Source organism: Myotis yumanensis, unplaced genomic scaffold, assembly GCF_028538775.1.
Source record: "Myotis yumanensis isolate MYYU_CA2020_CCGP unplaced genomic scaffold, mMyoYum1.0.hap1 SCAF_14, whole genome shotgun sequence".
In the NCBI taxonomy this organism is placed as follows: Eukaryota; Metazoa; Chordata; class Mammalia; order Chiroptera; family Vespertilionidae; genus Myotis; species Myotis yumanensis.
The window spans coordinates 26955744-26974782 of record NW_027223765.1 but is presented as its reverse complement, the minus strand read 5'-3'; the positions used below and the strand labels follow the sequence as shown (position 1 = coordinate 26974782).

The 19039-nt window shown below is 42.1% G+C and overlaps 1 protein-coding gene across 3 annotated transcripts in view; it reads left to right on the top strand.

The window, feature by feature from the left end:
- The first annotated feature begins 614 nt into the window (after nucleotides 1–614).
- Nucleotides 615–19039, top strand: part of RYK (receptor like tyrosine kinase) — an 84876-nt gene continuing 66451 nt past the window's right edge. For all 3 annotated transcript variants that reach the window (XM_070433436.1, XM_070433435.1, XM_070433437.1), the window contains exon 1: nucleotides 615–843. In XM_070433436.1, the coding sequence (XP_070289537.1) occupies nucleotides 615–843 (229 nt within the window). The remainder of the gene's footprint in view (nucleotides 844–19039) is intronic.

The window sequence follows — 19039 nt, the reverse complement described above, 5'->3', positions numbered from 1 at the left end:
ATGGGGGGGATACAAGGTGATTTACATTTTTCTCCATTTTCCCACTTAACAAAAAAAAGCAACTTTTTCTTTTGCAACCAGAGCGGCCACATCCAGGCATTTCCTTGGAGCTGGGGAGCCCCCTCGGCTGCAGGCGCGGCCCCAACCGGCCTGGCCGCACTCCCTGCCGCGATGAGGGTGTTGCAGACAATAGACAAGCAAACATCAGGCTGGTGACAACGTGGGGCGGGGACAGGCTTCTTTCGAGGGTGACCAGGGAGCCCTTCGCGGGCGACGGCACTTTAAAATCAAAGCGCTCCGCGCCCAGCCGGGCCCGCACGGAGCGGACGGTGCCTGCGCGCGCGCGCTCGGGGCGGCGGCGACGCGCACGGGCGCGCCCCCGCGGCCAGCCCCCCGCAGTGGACGATGCCGCCGAGGAGGAGGCGGCGGCGGCGGCGCGCTCCGGCGGTCTGAAGCGGCGGCCGGCTGCCACGGGCCGGCGGCGCGATGAGCTGGGCGGCCGCCCCCGGCTCGGGGCTGTGAGGGGCTCGGGGCCGGGGGTGGGCGGCGGCGGCGGCGCGGCGGGCGGCCAGCGCTCTTTCCTGGCGGCGGCGGCGGCGGCGGCGGCGGTGGCCATGCGCGGGACGGCGCGGCCGGGGCCGCCGTGCCGGGGCCGCCTCCTGGGGGCCCGCGGCCTGAGGGTCCCGCCGCCGCCGCTGCTGCTCCTGCTGGCGCTGCTGCCGCTGCAGCCCGCGCCCGGTGCTGCCGCCGCCCCGGCCCCGCGGCCCCCGGCGCTGCTGCCCGCGGCCGCGGGGCCCAGCGTGAGCCTCTACCTGAGCGAGGACGAGGTGCGCCGGCTCATCGGTGAGTGGGGCCGCCTGCGCCGGGGCGGGCAGGTCGGGCCGGGCCCGGGCTGCTTCCGGCCGTCGGCGGCCCAGTCCGCGCGCGGTGGCCCGTGGGCCGGTCCCCGCCTGGTCCCCCGGTGCTCCGCATCCCGTCCCGGCACCCGGGGTCGCCTCCGGGGCCCGGCCTCTGCCTGCCGTGCTGGCTGGGAGGTGTGGTCCCTGCCTCGCCCCAGCCTCGGGTCAGCCTTCTGGCTTCTCCCCTGCGCCCTGGCTGCTCCGCCACCAAAGGACTTGGGGATACCTTGGCCGCCGCCAAATACCGGGGTTGCACCCCATTCCCTCCTCCAAATTGCCTCTCCAGCCCTTCACCCATTCCCTCGAGTCAAGCACCCTTCCAACTTGTCTTCGCCGCCGCACCAGGTTTCTTTGACCCTCTCTATGCGTGTCACTGTAGGGCCCTGCATTTTGGATATCTCAAAACCCACGTTTTATGTAGACGAACCCCGTAAACCCTTGGCGGTGGTTTTGATGCCCCCGGAGAGGCCACACCACTGAGCTCATACTTTCTGGTTATCACGCTTAAAAAAAAATATGAGAGATTATTACATGCTCGTGGCAGTCTCCAGATCTTGCGTCTGAGGGGCATACTTGTAAATAGTGAATGAATCTCCAGGTAGCCTGCACCTTTTAGCTTCGTGGCTGGGATGTGCTGGAGTTGGACTGATCCTTATATCTGGGCCACTGTCCTAACTTGGAATACTTGGTAGGGAAAGGAGAACTTGGCTTTGGGTCAGTTGGTTCTATTCTACCTAATTAGCTTTGTCGTTTGGGAATTAATTAAAAAAAAAAATAATGGTGTTCTCATGTTGGGACTTTATGGATTTTGGAAATGACCCCTCAGAGGAAGGTCTGATAGAAATGGCCCCGAAGGGGAAGTTTTTGATGGTCGCAGATACTTAGACATTTACTTCCTTTTGTGTGTTATTTCATCTCAGGTTTGTGGTGCATCTGAGGGATCGATTATCGGTCAGTTTCTTTTTTTTTTTTTTTAAGTTGTAAGACCTTGAGGTCTTTTAAGGAATTGCTTTTAGCGGACTGTTTAGATATTGTTACATATAAGGGTTGGAAGTCTTTAACCAAAGAGGAATGCTGTGTTTTTTATAATGTCTTGCATTCTTAATCCTCTTTTTAGTCTAGCTGAATCAACTGAACTTAGTTTAGCTGAATTAAAATTGCAAATTGGGTTAGTGCTTGGAACATAAAACTAAGGTTTAGGAAAAAGAATGAATACTTATAAATCTGCTCATACAATTAATTTTTTAAAAATTTTAATGTATTATGCATGGTGTTGTAAAGTTTTGTTGTTGTTGTTAAAAGCATGTATATAATTTGTGACTTTGTTTACATGTCAGAAACCAGTCTGGGTTGGGGTAGAGGATGGGACAACCAGAGGCTGACATATACCTGCCCCAACTTGTTTTGTATACATCATTTCCTCTACTTTTCTCATGACCCAGTGAGATAGGTGTTATTATTCCCATTTTAGAGATGAGTAAAGTAAGGCTTTAAGTAACTTGCTCAAGATCACACAATTTATCATCTTTTTAAAAAATCGAATATAGTGATGATATAAGCTGCAAAGTTTTATTGAATGAAATGAAGATATTGTTTATTCTATAGCAGCTTTCTGGCATGGTGGAAAAATAATGATTGCTAATTAATACTTGCAGTGATGTATTTGTTACCCAATTGATGAGCAGAATGGGTTGTTGGGAGCAAAGAGGGAGGTTTGTCTTGCTGATGAACCCCGTCCACCTTTGGTCCAGAGCCATCTTCAGCAGTATTTTCTCTAATGCAAACAGAGTTGACCTGTTACAGTGGGTCTCTTGACTGTGCACCCCGCCAGATCCAGGTCCTCTCCTGCCAGTCCCCTTCCCATGTCCCTTATACATTCTACCTTTAAAGTATTCCTTGGCTGCACCTGGGTGCAGAAGAGCAAGTGGGTAGGACTGGGGTGGATACCAGGCATCCTGAGTTCTTAGAATGCAGTTTCCCACGGAAAATCTTATGGTATTTACGACTACTTGAAATAATACTTTGTACCATATTTTTGTATCCTTATGGGTTAAATGCCTTCAGAAAGCTGACTTGGGAAACCAACCATCATTTTATAATATTTCTAAGACAATGAGTTTGGAATTCTGAGTAGGAAACTTATAAATGAAGTTGATAGTGACAACTTTCTAAGTTGAACTGATTGCCTTGATATGAGACTAAGTTGTTGTTTTAATCAATTACTACATGCACATAATTTATAAAATAATCAAAGAGTGCTAAAAAGTTCAAAGTGAAAAACAGCAGTCTCCTTCCTACCTTTGCCCTTAACCCCAGGCTCTGCTTTCCAGTGGAAGCTACTATCTTAAACTAGTTCTGCTTATTGCAGCCCCCCCCCCCCCCCCGTTTTTTACTTTCATATTTCTAAATCAGTGTATAATAAGCATTTGACTTCCTAGTATCATAACTGAGTACTTGCCCTCTTCTCTTCCCCAATCCCCCCAATATAGTTATGTAACAATTTTTGGTAAAACCAGCAGTCAATATTTACATTATTGTGTATATATTTATTGCTCATTTCTGAGTTAAATAGTGACCCATGATTATATTTTCTTTCCCTATATATTTTTGTTTTTTGCTGGAGCAAGTAATTAATTGCCTTTTAATTTTTTATATATTTTTTTATTATTGATTTCAGTGAGGAAGGGAGAGGGAGAGAGAGAGAAACCTCAATGATGGGAGAGAATCACCAATTGACCACCTCCTGCACGGCCCCCACTGGGGATCAAGCCCAAAACCTGGGCATGTGCTCTTGACCGGAATCGAACCTGGGACCCTTCAGTCCACAGGCCAACACTCTATCCACTGAGCCAAGCCGGCCAGGGCTGCCTTTTAATTTTTAAAAAAAAATATATATTTTTATTTATTTCAGAGAAGAGAAGAGGGAGAGATAAAAACATCAATGATGAGAGAATCATGGATCGGCTGCCTCCTGCATGCCCCCTAATGGGGATGGAGCCTGCAACCCGGGTGTGCGCCCTTAACCTGGAATTGAATCTGGGACCCTTCAGTCTGCAGGCCAATACTCTATTCACTGAGCCAAACTGGCTACGGCAATTAATTGCCTTTTAAACTTTTTGATTAGTTATATATACATTTCCTCAAATATTCCAAGAAATATGTTAAATGCCTTTTGATTTTCCCCAGGGAAGCACATCAGATCATTTATCAGTTCCACTTGGTTTCCCCTTATAGACTTGTCCCTCCAGAGCCTCCCATCCTCTAATTCTGGACACTAGGATTGTTTTTCCTGTGACTTATGTTCCTTTTCTCTCTTGGAGACTGTGTTTCCTAGATCTCCTGTCTTCCTTTCTCTTGGTTTGCTTTGTTTTGTTAAAGTGCACCCTCTTTAGAAGGGGTGCATGGGAGGTAAATTATTTGAGGCCTTGAATGTCTGAAGGTGTTTTATCTGTCTTCATGTTTATAGGTAATTTGGCTGAATTTAGTGTATTAGGTTAAAAATAATCCCCCCCCATCCCTTCACCCCCACCCCCGCTCACAATTTTGATGGCATTTTCACAGTTTTTTGGCCTTAAGGGATTTTCTGATGAAAATCCAAAGCAATAGATTCCTTTTTTTCCCTTTATTTCTTTAAATCTTTTTCTTGGGTGTTCTGAAATTTATAAGCTTTTGTGTGGGTCCTTCTGTCTGTCTGTCTGGGCCCTTTCAGTCTAGAGACTCATATCCTTCAGTTTTCAAAAATGTTGGTTACTTCTTTGATAATTTCCTACCCTCCACTTTTTTTTCTTCCTTTCTGAGATGTCTATTGGTTTGGTTATTGAATCTCCTGGAATTGATGCTCAAGTTTTCTTAACTTATGTTGCCTCTTATTTATATTTTTATATTAGAGGTGGTAAAAGGGGAGAGTTTCTTAATTTTGTTTCCCAAGTTTTTATTTTTAAAAATTTTATGATGGCCCTCGTTGGTTTGGCTCAGTGGGTAGAGCATTGGCCTGCAGACAGAAGGATCCCAGGTTAGATTCTGGTCAAGGACACAGTCCTTGGTTGCAGTCTCTATCCCCAGCCCTGGTCAGGGCATGTGCAGGAGGCAACCATGTGTCTCTCTCACTTTGGTATTTCTCTCTCTCTCTGTCTCTCTTCTTCCCTTCCACTCTCTCTCTAAAAATCAATGAAAAAATATTCTCAGGTGAGGATTAACAAAATAAAATAAAACTTTAATGATGTTTTTAAATTTTATAAGCTCTTTTTGTTCTCTGTGTCCATTTCCATTTTATTCTTATTTTATAAATGTACTAGAACATTTGTGCACTCGGGGTGGCGGGGGCGGGGGTGCAGGGGAAGGGGTGTTCCTCAGCCTGGCCTGTGTCCTTTCCCAGTCCGGGAGTCCTCGGGGGATGTCTGACTGACAGCCGCTCCTTGGGGAGCGGGCCTAAGCTGTCAGTCGGACATCCTTAGTCCTGCCGCGGAGGCGGGAGAGGCTCCTGCCATCACCACTGCGCTCACCAGCCATGAGCCCAGCTTCTGGCTGAATGGTGCTCCCCCTGTGGGAGCGCACTGAGCACCAGAGGGCAGCTCCTGCATTAAGTGTCTGCCTCCCGGTGGCCAGTGTGCTTCATAGCGACCAGTCATTCCACTATTCGGTCAATTTGCACATTACCCTTTTATTATATAGGATTATCTTCCCTTATCTTTGAGGTGTGTGTGCATGTTGTTTTTAATTTTTCTACATATTTAATATGTTTTTAATATTCTGCTTCCTCCAGTGTGTTGTTAATTTCAGGGTTCTTTTTACATTTGTTTATATCATAAATGTCTGGTGACCCTTGGCAGTCTGTTATTAAGAGCGAGATGCTGAAAAGTTGATTAGGTAAGAGAAAGCATGTGTGTGTGTGTGTGTGTGTGCATGAGCTCTGGTGGTCTAATTTGACTACTCTTGGGGTGCAGGTGGAATCTCCACCACATATCAGCACTTTCACATCTTCTTTGGGACTAGTGTCTACAGAGAAGACACCTCCAATTTCTTACCTCTGGTATGTTTGGCAATACACCAGCAGCCTGGGTGTGGGTTAGATTTTGACTTCTGTTTACAGTGCTCCTGCCAACGTGGCTCAGTTTTTTCAAAAACAACTTTAGGTCTCCTACTGGACCTGGGGGCCCAACTGCTTTGAATAGCTCCTGCAGAAGCTCCCCCTTTGTCAGGCCTTTGGTGGCTCCAATGCTGAGCCCCTCAGGAGTCCTGAGGGTCAGTGACCTTTCCTTCAACTGCTTAACTTCTTGCAAAAGTTGTTGAAATGTATGATGTGTTGTTGTCTTCTTTTCCTTTCTGTTTGTCTTTGTGGTTTAATGCCTTTATGCTTTCATTGCTATCATTTTAGGGGAGTTTTGGGAGGACATGGGGATAAAGGCTAGTGGTCATTCCCTAATGTGTAAGTGGCGCTTAGGGTTGGCTTTGACTATTGAAGAACTAACTGGCGCTGCGTAGCAGTTTTTGGTAATAACGCTATGAAGACCAGTAGTGGTGGCTGAAGTAGCAGCCAACACTTTAGAAAGCTGCTGACGAGTGGATCTTTTGTCTGTGTCAGGTCCTAAGACAGTCACCGTGTTAGGTATGTACTGTTATTTCCGCTTTACAGATGAGGAAACAGACTTGGAGGAGGTATGTGACCAGCCCAGTTCCTTGGTAGTGGACATGCAGTCCTGACGGAAGCCCATTGGTCCAGAGACTCCAAAGCCTCAGGAGCTTTTCATCAGATGTGCCCCAGGGCCCTGCTTCATTGCTCTCATTTACTCTTCTTAACATGGATGCATTCTAGGCATCCATTTCTTCCTTTTACTGATGAGGACTCTGATTCTGGGCCCTTGGGGTAGCGAGGACTCTTGACTAAGTCCTGCCTGAGTCCTGAATCCCTACTGTCGCTTTGTCAACTCTGGAGGAGCTATTAACCAAAATACTCAGAGAGTAGAATCTGCAAGCCTGCTGTCACGTGTGCTTGCTGTAGTCCGGATCCTGTCAGCATCCTCCCATGGTCTCTAAGTGAGTTTCCTGAAGTCCAGAGCTTGTGCAAGTGGCATGTGGCTGGGGCAGTGCTGAGGTTTAGGAATAACATGCTGGTGAGTGGGGGGTATGGTATAAACTGGTCATGACAGCAGTATTGGTGGTGATAGGGAATCTGTAGTGGTTAGAGGGACTTCTAAGAATAGACTCTGCCTCCCACCAATTAGAATTTCGCTCTGGACAACTTGCTTCCCCTGGAAGAGTTAAGCATTCATTGTTCGCATCTTATTTAAAATCAGGTCAATGCTAGTTGAGGTCATTGCTCTCCATATCAGTCCAGTGAAGAATTTTGAAGCCCATATTGTGGTAGAAAATGGTGATTCGAAATTATTAAACTTTTCTTGAGGAACTTAGAATTTTGTAGGGAAGACTTATATCTACGACTGTAACACTGACATAAGAGTTATATTGCTGGTTGATGTAAGTAAGTTATTGTGATGACTTTTGACTATAGGAGGGAGGGGAGAAGCTTAGAGAGTTTCAGGAAAGGCGTTCCAGGAAAGGAGACATTTGAGTGTCATCTGGAAGGATGAGTTAGATAGGCAGAAAAGAGAAACAGTTCATGCTAGGCAGAGAAAAGAGTATGACCAAAGCCATAGTCCTGTGGAAGCAGAGGTGTGGGAAATCAAGGAGTAGAAAGCCCCTCATGTGGTTAAGATGAAAAAAAAAAAATTGGCAAAGTCAGAGAGTGGTAGAATATAACGCTGGGAGGTAGGTTAAGATTGGATTGGGAATTTGAATTTATCTTATAGGTAATGAGGAGCTATAGAAGAACTTAGGAAAGGAGTGTGCACAGTCAGGACTGAGTTATAGAAAAGATAGCTTTGGCCCCAGTGAGAATGGGGGTTTGTAGACTGAAAAGCTGGATCTGGGAACTGGGACAAAGCCAGCCTTGTGATAAGGGGATCAACTAGGGCAGTTGAAGGGGTGGGATGGATTTGTGAGGAATTTACAGGGAGTTTGTAGGCGACTTAGTGGAGACCTGAGGGTTAAAGAAAAGGAAGGAGTCAGAGAGGAATCCAGGGTTTCAGATTTGGGCAGCTGAATGGAAGGACTCTCTCTTTTTGGGAAGTGGTTGAGGGAAAGAAAAATGAGATGAGCCATGTGTTCCTCTTCCGCCAGCATCTTTCTTTCCTCTTCAACCTCAGGCCAAGTGCTCGGTGTGGGAGGGCATGAGGGTGTCCTCTCTGCTGTTGAGTCTGGCATAACCTACCACTGCCGAAACCCCCAGGAGGTGGGGTGCTGGTGGAGGTGGGTTAGCACCCTGCAGCAACCTCCTCACCCTGGGCCTTCTGGGTGGGGTTGGTGGCATTGACGCAGCATCAGTTTGAATCCATGTGTTCTTCATTGGGAGAGCAAGGCTGAGTGAGACATTGTGCAATTGTGGGTTTTGAGTTATTTTTTCCTTTTTCGTGCTACACATGTGGGAGAACCCTATCCAATTATAACTAAACCTGTCCCCTATGAGTCACATCCTGAGTTGACTAGCCAGTTCTGAAGGTGCTGCCTAAAATACTTTTCAGATTTTAAGAGTCACTTTAGAAACAAATGAAAACATGGAGGTATTCTTTGAGCACCGTGAACTGAGGAGTTCCACAGCATTACTTTTGGGGTTTTAATGTAGTTATGCCAGTGTGCTGAAAAAACTCGCCAGCTCTACAAAAACTAAAACTAAAGCACACAAAAACTTGGACATGAAACAGAGCCATTAGCTACTCTGAAATTATATCACACTTAAAAGTATGCTTTTTGGAGGTGTTATTTTTTTTAATGTAAATCAAGTATAATATTTCTAATTAAAATGTTTTTAAACAGCTTTCATTTATGTAGGGCCTCTTAAAATGTGCCAAAAAAAAAAAATGCATGCGTATTGCTGAGTTACATAATACGTACTACTTATCGAAGGATTCTTTTTACTGTGCCTAGAGAGGGACAGTGTGAATCGTAGAATATTTCTGACAAGTAATTTCATAGGTCTCATTCGTTAAGAGAAGTAAGTTATGTCTGGTTCATAAATAAATATGTTCTTGTATAAATACGTCTGTTTTAGTGCACCTCTTGCTGGGTGACAAGTACTTCAAGTGTGTTCTCTTTTGTCAACTGTAGGAGTTAGGTGGCATTGACATTTTTGTACAGATAAAGCTGAGGCTCTGGGGAATTACAGAATTTGCTGGAGGTCACAGAGATGTCTGGGGCTCTGTGACTCCAGAGCACATGCTTTCTCTATTGTGCTGCCCCTGAAGGTTAGCAGTTTAGTCTTTTATCTGGCCAGAATCATCCGAGGGACATAAACAAAACACAGATTCCTAGACCTACTCTGAGCAGTTTGTTTAGGAGATCCGAGATGGGCCACAGCTAATGAACCTTTTGAATGCCATGTTTCATTGATTGTAAAATGGATAGTTTTTCTACATTTGAACATCTCTGAAATTGGAACCATTTTACAGTCAATGGAGAGTCATCAGTTAATTGACAGTTTATTTTTCATTCTTTAGATTAAAGGAAGCTTACACATAATTTTCCACCCCTTTTTTTGGGTGCCTGTTACAATTTCCAGAGTTGTGAAATTCACTGGTGATATTTATTATTTGCTTATGGTAATGGCTGTGTCTTTGCAGGGAATCCAAATGACTGCAGTGAGATGGTACCATTAGGTTTAAGAGCAAAAGCAGTTCAGTTTTTAGCTAGGAAGTTGCTGGCAAGGGTAATGTCAGTGGTTCTCAACCTTTTTGTGTGTGAAAGCCTTAGGGCCTTTTGCTAGACAAAGGCATGGGTACCCCACATAATAAGCACCTAAAACTTTGTAAGTTTTGTATACTGTGCATGGGATTCTTGGACTTTGGGGGCCTTGCAGGGGCACCTGTTGAAAGCTTATGGGTGCATCTGAGTCCGACAAAAGCTGGTTCTGGAAGGGGGCATCTGTTACATTCTGTATTTCATCCTGCATTCACTGACCTCCTACAGCAAGCATGTCAAACTCGTGGCCCACAGGCTGCATGTGGCCCACAACAAGTATTTTTGCGGCCCAGACAATATAATGGTATGTAAGAAACGTTTTAATAAAAATTTCGTAACTTAATTTTTGCAATATCCTGTTATACATAATTATTAATAATGAACTACAATGTTCGCTAATGACTGATTACTATAATCGTGTTGCATTCATTTATCTTACGCCCCTTTGCACAGGTGCACCGTTTCTCTCCATTAATACTAGCAGCAAATATTTTAGCACCAATTGCCATGTCATTAGTCTTGTCTTGTATGACTTGTTTGGTGTGCGTAACAGGAAATATTTCGCTTTCAGAGAACAAGAAAAATAGGTTTATTTGCGTTGTACTTATTAATATGTGCAGTTATTCAGTGTCTGGTAAACTAAGTTCAAGAAAAAATATTAATTTTTATTAAAATGTTCTATTTATGTTAACAATTACTCATTTATTTCAGCCCTTTGTATTCAGCATGTCTCTATTGAAATAAACCTATGTTTCTATGAAAATTTAAGCTTTTGTTTTTTTGCAGCCCACATAAACTTAAACCTTGCTTATTTGGTCTGTGTTAGCCTTTGAGTTTGACATGCTTGTCCTACAGAATTTTAAAAAATTTGCTTTAAGGTTCTTAATGTTTTATGGGTTTTGACAAATGTACAGGGTCATGTATCCACCAGATTATCATACAGAATAGTTTTTCTACCCTAAAAAAAAAAACCCTGAGTAGTGGGCATTTATATTTATAAATACTCCCCTGATCTTTTAAATAAGTTTGCTTTAAAAAAAAATTCATTATGGAAAATCTCAAACAATAACTCATGGCCAATTTTGTTTTGTCTATACCACTCCACTCCCCAGTCCACTCCCTTGCCCTCACTTCCCCATCCTTCACTTCAATTCTTTTGAAGCAAACCCAGACATAAAATTTTGTAAAACTTTTTATTATGTATCTCTAAAAGATAGAGCCCCTTTCAAAATTTATAATAATTATTGTTATACCTAAGAAATAAACAATAATTGGTACATATCAAATATCTAGGCTGTTCAGGTCTTCCTGGTTTATAAATGGATGTTTATATTGATACTCTTGCCTGACACTCTCCTAACCCTGCCATGTGGTTAGTTATCTGGTGCCATGCGCCTTCTCACCCTGGGGTCTGCATTACGTGGTTGCTCTGCCTCACATACTTTCCCAGATCTTTACATGGTTGGAGCCTTCTTGGTCTCAACTGAAAATGCCACTTTCTCAGAGCCTTGCCTTTCTAGGGTTGTGCCATTTTGTTCTCTCACCCTGTTTTATTTTAAGCAATTAATACTTTTGTTGTTTCTATCCCCCCTCCCTCCCATAGGAAAGTTTATTTTCTTTGAGTAGAGACCTTATTTATATTATTACTCTATATCCCTACCACCTAAAACCTCGTATGTATTAGATGCTCAGTAAAAGATCAGTGAATGAATCCTACCTTTTTTATTTTTTTTATTCACTGTCTTATACCTTACTGGGGTCATCATTCTCTTGGTCATTTCTCATTGTCTGATAAGTCTCAAAAGGGGAATTGGACTGAACGTATACTTATGAATGGAAGTTTAAATAAATTAGTTTTTAATAGCTTATTTTCTTTGAAGTTGCTTAATTTCCCCAAGACTCTGTTCCTTGTATCCCACTCCCTGGGTAAGGTGCCCCCATCTTGGCTTCCATAGTACTCTATACCCTCTACAACAAATCCCTGTCACTGTACCCATCACATTCTCTTTCCTCTACTGCACTAAGGCCACCTCATATCTTGGCACATAGCAGTCTCTCAGGAGACTCTTGGTACACACTCCAGTTAAAGGGTGTGAAGTATTCAAGGGAGATTCTGGTCTTTTCCAGTAATTAAAAGCTGGGAAATATAATTTCTAATCTTTTCGTCTGAAATGCCTAACCTGCTGTTAATTCTATCCAGTGTATTTTTTCATCTCATACATCTCATAACTTTGATTTGGGTCTTTTTATATCTTTCAGGTCTCTATTTAACTTTTGATCATGTGAATTACAGTTATAATAATTGTTCCAAGTTGTTTAAATGTCCTTGTCTGCTCATTCTAACATCTGTGCCAGTTCTAGGTTGGTTTCAATTGATCTATCTATCTATCTATCTATCTCTCTATCTCTCATGCCTGGTAGTTTTTGACTGGATGAGACACATTGTGAGTTTTTCCTGGTGGGTGCTGGATATTTTTGTATTTGTATAAATATTCTTGGCTTTTAAAAAATATCTTTCTTTATTGATTTCAGAGAGGAAGGGATAGTGAGAGAAGCATTAATGATGAGAGAGAATCATTGATCGGCTGCCTCTTGCACGCCCCCTATTGGGGGTCAAGCCCACAACCTGGGGATGTGCCCTGACTGGGAATCCAACCATGAGCCCCTGGTTCATTGGTCGACATTCAACTACTGAGCGACTCCAGCCGGGCTAAATATTCTTGGCTTTTGTTCTAGGACTCAGTTAGGTTACTTGTAAAAAGTTTGATGCTTTCAGGTCTTGCTTGTAAGACTTGTTAGGTAGCACAGGAGCAGTGCTCAGTGTAGGTCTAATTATCCCCCACTACTTAGTCAAGTCTATTCTGTGTCCTTTCTCCAGTGACCTGTGAATCATGAGGCTTTCCAGTCTGGCTGGTGGGAATAGGCAATGTTTCAGATCCTGTGTAGGTGCTAGCTAGACACTTACCTTTTATCCTTTTTCTGTGCTTGCTCTGATTAGCACTCAGCTGAAGGCTGGAGGGTAACCCTGGTTCTTTGTCCTACATATTATAGCTGTCTTTTTCTTTATGAACTCATATATTTTGTCTGTTTTTTGGTTGTTTCAGATGAGAGGGTTAATCTGGTCCTGTTATTCTATTTGGTCCAGAATTGGAAATGACCAAGGATTATCTTTTTTATTGTTTGCATCTTTCCCACAGTTGTTTAACTCCTTAAATTATTTGTTAAAGGAGAGAACTTAGTCAAATTTAAAGAAAAAAATTCCAAGGCTTTGTATGTATGCATGCATGGTTACATAAGTATAGGTATATAGTAGATAACATGGTGTGGGACAATATTGGACTTGGAATCTGCATATTGAGTTTTAATTCCATCTTCTCCTGCTATTTGTGTAGGCAAGTAATTAATGTTTCTGAGTGTGGGTGGGTTTCTTCATATTAAGATGCTTTTCAACCAACAATAGGATGAGTATTACCATAGTTGCTATGATGTATGTGAAAATGCTACATAATTGGCAAAACAACTTATTTTAGTTATTGGTGGGGGATTTGCATGTTTTTGGATGAAAACTAGAATCATAGAGTGTTAAAAAAGAGAGGTCATTTAGATATCACATGGTTGATTGATTGCCTTTAGTAGCAACATTTACCACTCCCTGAACAATTATTTATTGAGTGTATACTAGGCTGTATTTGGGGGGTATGGGACGTATTCTGGTGAATAAAACAAATAAAGATCTTTGCCTTCATGGAACTGACTTCTAGCAGAGCGCTAAGTGACTTGCCTGAGAAAATAGTTCAGGTAGCTTTGGATCTGGACTCCAAGTTAGCACTTTGCAGTGCTTCCTGTTGCTGGCAGGGAGAAATGTGTTTGTGAGTTTTCCATTGTGCTTTGAGACCATGAACGTAACAGCAAACTCTAAGTTATTGATGGCCTCCACAGCTGACTGTGTGGAGCATGCTCCTGTTAGGAGTTGCCTGTGAAAGAAGTTGAATGGTGATTATGTCAAACTATGTGTAAATTGCTAAATCTCTGTTATAGGGCAGGAACCACTGACAAATTATTTCCCAGTATCTTTTTAAAGATATATATATTTTTTTATTGATTTCAGAGAGGAAGGGAGAAGGCGAGAGAAAGAGAGAGAAACATCAATCATGAGAGAGTATCATTGATTGGCTTCCTCCTGCACGCTCCTTACTGGGGATCGTGCCCGCAGCCTGGGCTCGTGCCCCTGACCTGAACTGAACCCGAGACCAGTTCAGTCCGCAGGCCAACGCTCTATGCACTGAGCCAAACCAGCCAGGGCTTTCCCAGTATCTTTTTACCAGATTCTGGCACTATGGCAGGGCATGCTTCATATTTTATGTTATAGTGATGGAGATCATGGGTTATGTTCTTATTTCTTATTATCCTTGGATAGGATTTGGGAATCAACTTTAACATCTGTGCAGTTGTGGTACAAATCACATCTTTGTGGGAATTCTTTTATGGGTTTTTAAACAGATGACAAATATATTAATTGGAGGTGAAATCTTGTTCCCTGATCATGTATTTTAGCGTCCAGCTCCTCTGTAATTTCTTCTCCAACTGCCGTAGTATTTTCCCACAGGGAAGGTGATAGTGCATCATCCGAGTCATCCATTTGAAATCACAAGTGACCTTGCTTTCCCTCTGATTTCACATAACTTCTTCCAAAGATGATATTATCACAGGTATTAGGGAGGTGGACAGCTTTGGGCTTCCAGTTTCAGGGATCTGAAATGTAATCTCTGGAAAAGAGGCGGGGTGTGGGGGCACAGATGCTTGCTAAGTGGATCTTTGCACCCTGTAGCTTGGTTTGTTAATGCAGTGGTAACTATGGGCCACTCCAGTGGATTGTTGTTAAGTGAACTATTGATTTTGACCTCATATTATGTTTTCTTCCTGAAGTGGCCAAGTGAGGAAAGGTGCGCAGTGACTGCAGATGCCTGGCTTTTGGGGAGGATCAGGAGATTCCCTTCCTTGAAACTGACTCCCCATTTACCTCTCAGGGTCTAAAAGGGGATGGGTCCACTTGCCTTTCCTTTGAGGAGGCTAGTCCAGTCTTAGGAAGGAGATGTGGAGGCCTCCTGGAGGGAGGGTGTGGAGGGTGGTGGCATATTTACCTTGCCTTCTCTTGTTGATCCTGCATATCTTCTTTCTCTTAGAAACTCACTTTATTTCTTTTCTATACTCTCTGTGTGTACATGTATACACCTCAACCCAGCTCTACCAAGGCACTTTAGGTCACCTGAGGATAGGAGGCCAGTGCTGAATGGACAGAGGATTACATGAAAAATTGTATTTAATCTACAAGATTATTGTTTAAACAGCTATGGCGATGGAAGATTTATGTGCCTTTTCTTCTTTAGTTATGAAGACATGCCTTTTCTAGTTAAATATTAGGTCTCAGCTAATTTTCTTGGTATAATTTGACTATAGATTTATTAGATTCTGATGGACAAATTATTTTATTATATCTGTTTCAGCGTGTTAGTTTCTATAAACTAGAAAAATTTGAAATAAGAGCTCCATATTATCTTTTAGCGTCGGTTAAACTATAGAGTATTTAATGATTTCATACGTATTAAGTGATTTTGGCTTTTTCCCCTTTGGCTCATATACCATACTATCCTCAGAACCTAGATTATTTTGACTAAATACATTTTTTTACTTGAGTTTGACTAGCATTTGGAAACCATGGATGATATCATAGAATAATGGAGTTTTGGCTGACATTTGGAAACCGTGGATGATATCATAGAATAATAGGATTTTGTGGCTGGGGAGGGACATTAACATCATCTGGTTTACCTCCCTTGTTTTAGAGTTGAGAAAATTGATGCCTGGAGAAGGTGGTTAAAGGATTGATTGCCAAAAGTCACTCAGCTACTGATTAACAAAACCCTGCTTTAGTTCTCTTTCTGTGATATCACTTTTATCTTCTTGCCTTAACTGATTTCTGAATTTAAAACACATACACAGAAAATCCATTGCATTCAGTTCCTCAGAATCCATCTTTGATGTAGTTGACTTTTACCAACAGCCAGCCATTCATGCGTCTAACATTTGAGTAGCTACCAGTTCTAAGATTGAACCCTGCTTGTGAGGTATTGGGGAAGACAGACATGTGAACAACTCCCTGGAATGTATTTCGTCAAGTGCTGTAAAGGTCACTCTTTTTATAAAGGGAGATGGCTTGCTCAGTGACACTCAACAACCAATGTTGTAGCTTTGGGAAATACGTAGTTAACTTTATTTTTATAAATAATTTTATATATATATATATATTTTATTGATTTTTTTTATAGAGAGGAAGGGAGAGGGAGAGGGATACAGAGTTAGAAACATCAATGAGAGAGAAACATCGATTCAGCTGCCTCCTGTACACTCACCACTGGGGATGTGCCCTCAACCAAGGTACATACTCTTGATCGGATTCGAACCTGGGACCCTTCAGTCCACAGGCCGACACTCTATCCACTGATCCAAACCGGTTAGGGCTATGTAGTTAACTTTTAAGATCATTTGGAAAAAATTTTGAACTATTAAATTATTTGAACTTGAGCTAGACAGGCCAGGTCATGTAGAATAAATACACATCTGAATTAAGTTTGAACTTAGGATTGTCTAGGGAAAAAAGGATTTTTCTTAATGGGTGTTGAGTTTTGCAGGAATAACTTTGGTTTTTCAGCTTGGATTTTGGATGTTTGAAGTTATGAACAAATGTCATATTTTCTAACAAGAGAGCAACATTCCTACTTTGCTGGAATTGGCAGCCTGGTGATGGTAATTGAACAACTAGGTTAGAAGAGAACAGTTCTGTGCTTTCTAATAAAATGCTACCTCATCAATCCACAGCTGTCCACTCCTGTTCCTGTCTGCCTTCCAGCAGAGGCCTTTTCCTCCCTCTACCCACTCTATTTCACCTGCTCTGTCCTCTTTCCTGCTGGTCTTTCACTATCATCTCCGGAGCTCCAGTTTTGTTTGGACGTCTCTGACTCTTCATAGTGCTTCTTTATCTCTTCAGTTTAACTGAAACCTCTTTTTCTCTCATAAGTGATAGTTTCCTCATAATCCTTTCACGTCTCTGGAAGCCGGTTTTATTATACTCCCTCCCCATTTATGGGTCAGGGGTCAACCCTTTTTCTTTTCTTTTTAAAAAATAATAACTTTTTTAAGTCAAATTTGCATAACATAAAATTAATCACTTTAAAGTGAACAATTCAATAACATTTAGTATGTATATGTGTAGTTGTACAACCACCAACTCTATCAAACTAAGAAACATTTCCAACGCTCAAAGTAAAACTCCTTACCCATTAAGCAGTTTCTTCTCACTCCCCTTTTCCCCAGCCTCTGGCAATGACCAATTTGCATTCTATCTCTATGGATTTATCTATTCTGTATGTTTCATATAAATGGAATCATACAGTATGAGACCTTTTGTGTCTGGCTTTTATTTAGCATAATGTTTTAGAGGTTCATCCACATTGTAGCATGTATCAGTACTTCATTCCTTTCTATGGCTGAATAATATTTCATTCTATATATACACCACAATTTATTTATTCATTTATCTGTCAATGGACATTAGGACTAGTTCCACATTGTCACTATTATGAATAATGCTATCATGAGCACATGTATAAATGCACTTGATTGAGTACCTGTTTTCTTTTTTTTTTTTTTTAATATATTTTATTGATTTTTTACAGAGAGGAAGGGAGAGAGAGATAGAGAGTTAGAAACATCGATGAGAGAGAAACATCGACCAGCCGCCTCCTGCACATCTCCTACTGGGGATGTGCCCGCAACCCAGGTACATGCCCTTGACCGGAATCGAACCTGGGACCTTTCAGTCCGCATGCCGGCGCTCCATCCACTGAGCCAAACCGGTTTCGGCGAGTACCTGTTTTCAATTTTGGATGTATATCGAGGAGTGGAATTGTGGGTCATATGGTAATTCTTTGTTTAACTTTTGAGGAACCACCAAACTGTTTTTCACAGTGGCTGAATCATTTTGCATTCCCACCAGCAGTGTGTACAAAGGTTCTAATTTCTCTACATCCTCGCTTACACTTGGTATTTTCTGTTTATTTTTATTTTTTAAATTAACACTATCCTAGTGGATGTGAAGTGATACCTCGTTATGGTTTTGATATGCATTTCCCTAATGATTAATGATGTTGAGCATCTTTTCATATGTTTGTTGGCCATTTGTGTATCTTTGGAGAAACGTCTATTCAAGTCCCTTGCCCATAATTGAGTTGTCTTTTTAATATTTTTATTAATTTCAGAGAGGAAGGGAGAGGGAGAGAGAGATGGAAACATCAATGATGAGAGGGAATCATTGATTGGCTGCCTCCTGCACACCCCTTACTAGGGATTGAGCCCACTACCTGGGTATGTGCCCTGAATGGAACCGTGACCTCCTGGTTCATAGGTCGATGCTCAACCACTGAGCCATGCTGGCCAGGCTGAGTTGTCTTTTTGTTGTTGAGGTATGAGTTCTTTATATATTATGGATACTGGGCCTTTATCAGATACATAATTTGCAAACATTTTCCTCCATTCTTTAGGTTGTTCTCACCTTCTTGATAATGTTGATGCACAGAAGCTTTTCATTTTTATGAAGTCCAACTTATCTACTACTGTTGCTCATGCTTTTAATGCCATATCTGAGAATCCATTGCCACATCCAAAGTCATGAAGCCCTATGTTTTCTTCTAAGAGTTTTTTAGCATAACGACTTATATTTAGGTTGTTGATCTATTTTCATTAGTTTTTATTTATGGTATTTGGTAATGGTCTGATTTCATTATTTTGCCTGTGAATATCTACTTCTCCCAGCACCATTTGTTGAAGAAAGCTATTCTTTCCCCATTAAATGGTTTTGGCATCCTTGCCACAAATCAGTTGACTAGAAATATATAGGCTTATTTCTGGGCTTGGTGTGTATGTCCTAGTTATGTTGGTACCACAATGTTTTGGTTTCTGTGGGTTTGTGGTGAGTTTTGAAATGGGGAAGTGTGAATTCTTCAATTGTGTTCTCAGTTTTCAAGATTCTTTGGCTCTTGGTGGCTACTTGCAATTTCATATTAATTTGAGAATCTGCTTTTCCATGTCTGCAAAAAAAAAAAAAAGATGGTTAGAATTTTGATAGGGATTGTACTGATAGATCCCTTTGGGTAGTATTGCCACCTTAACAATAAATAGTAAGTCTTCCAATCCATGAAGATGGCCTGTCTCCATAATTAGGTTTCTTTACCATGTTATTCTCATTAAATAGTGAGGATGGGTAGTCTAAGAATTTTCTTCTCAATCCTGTTGTC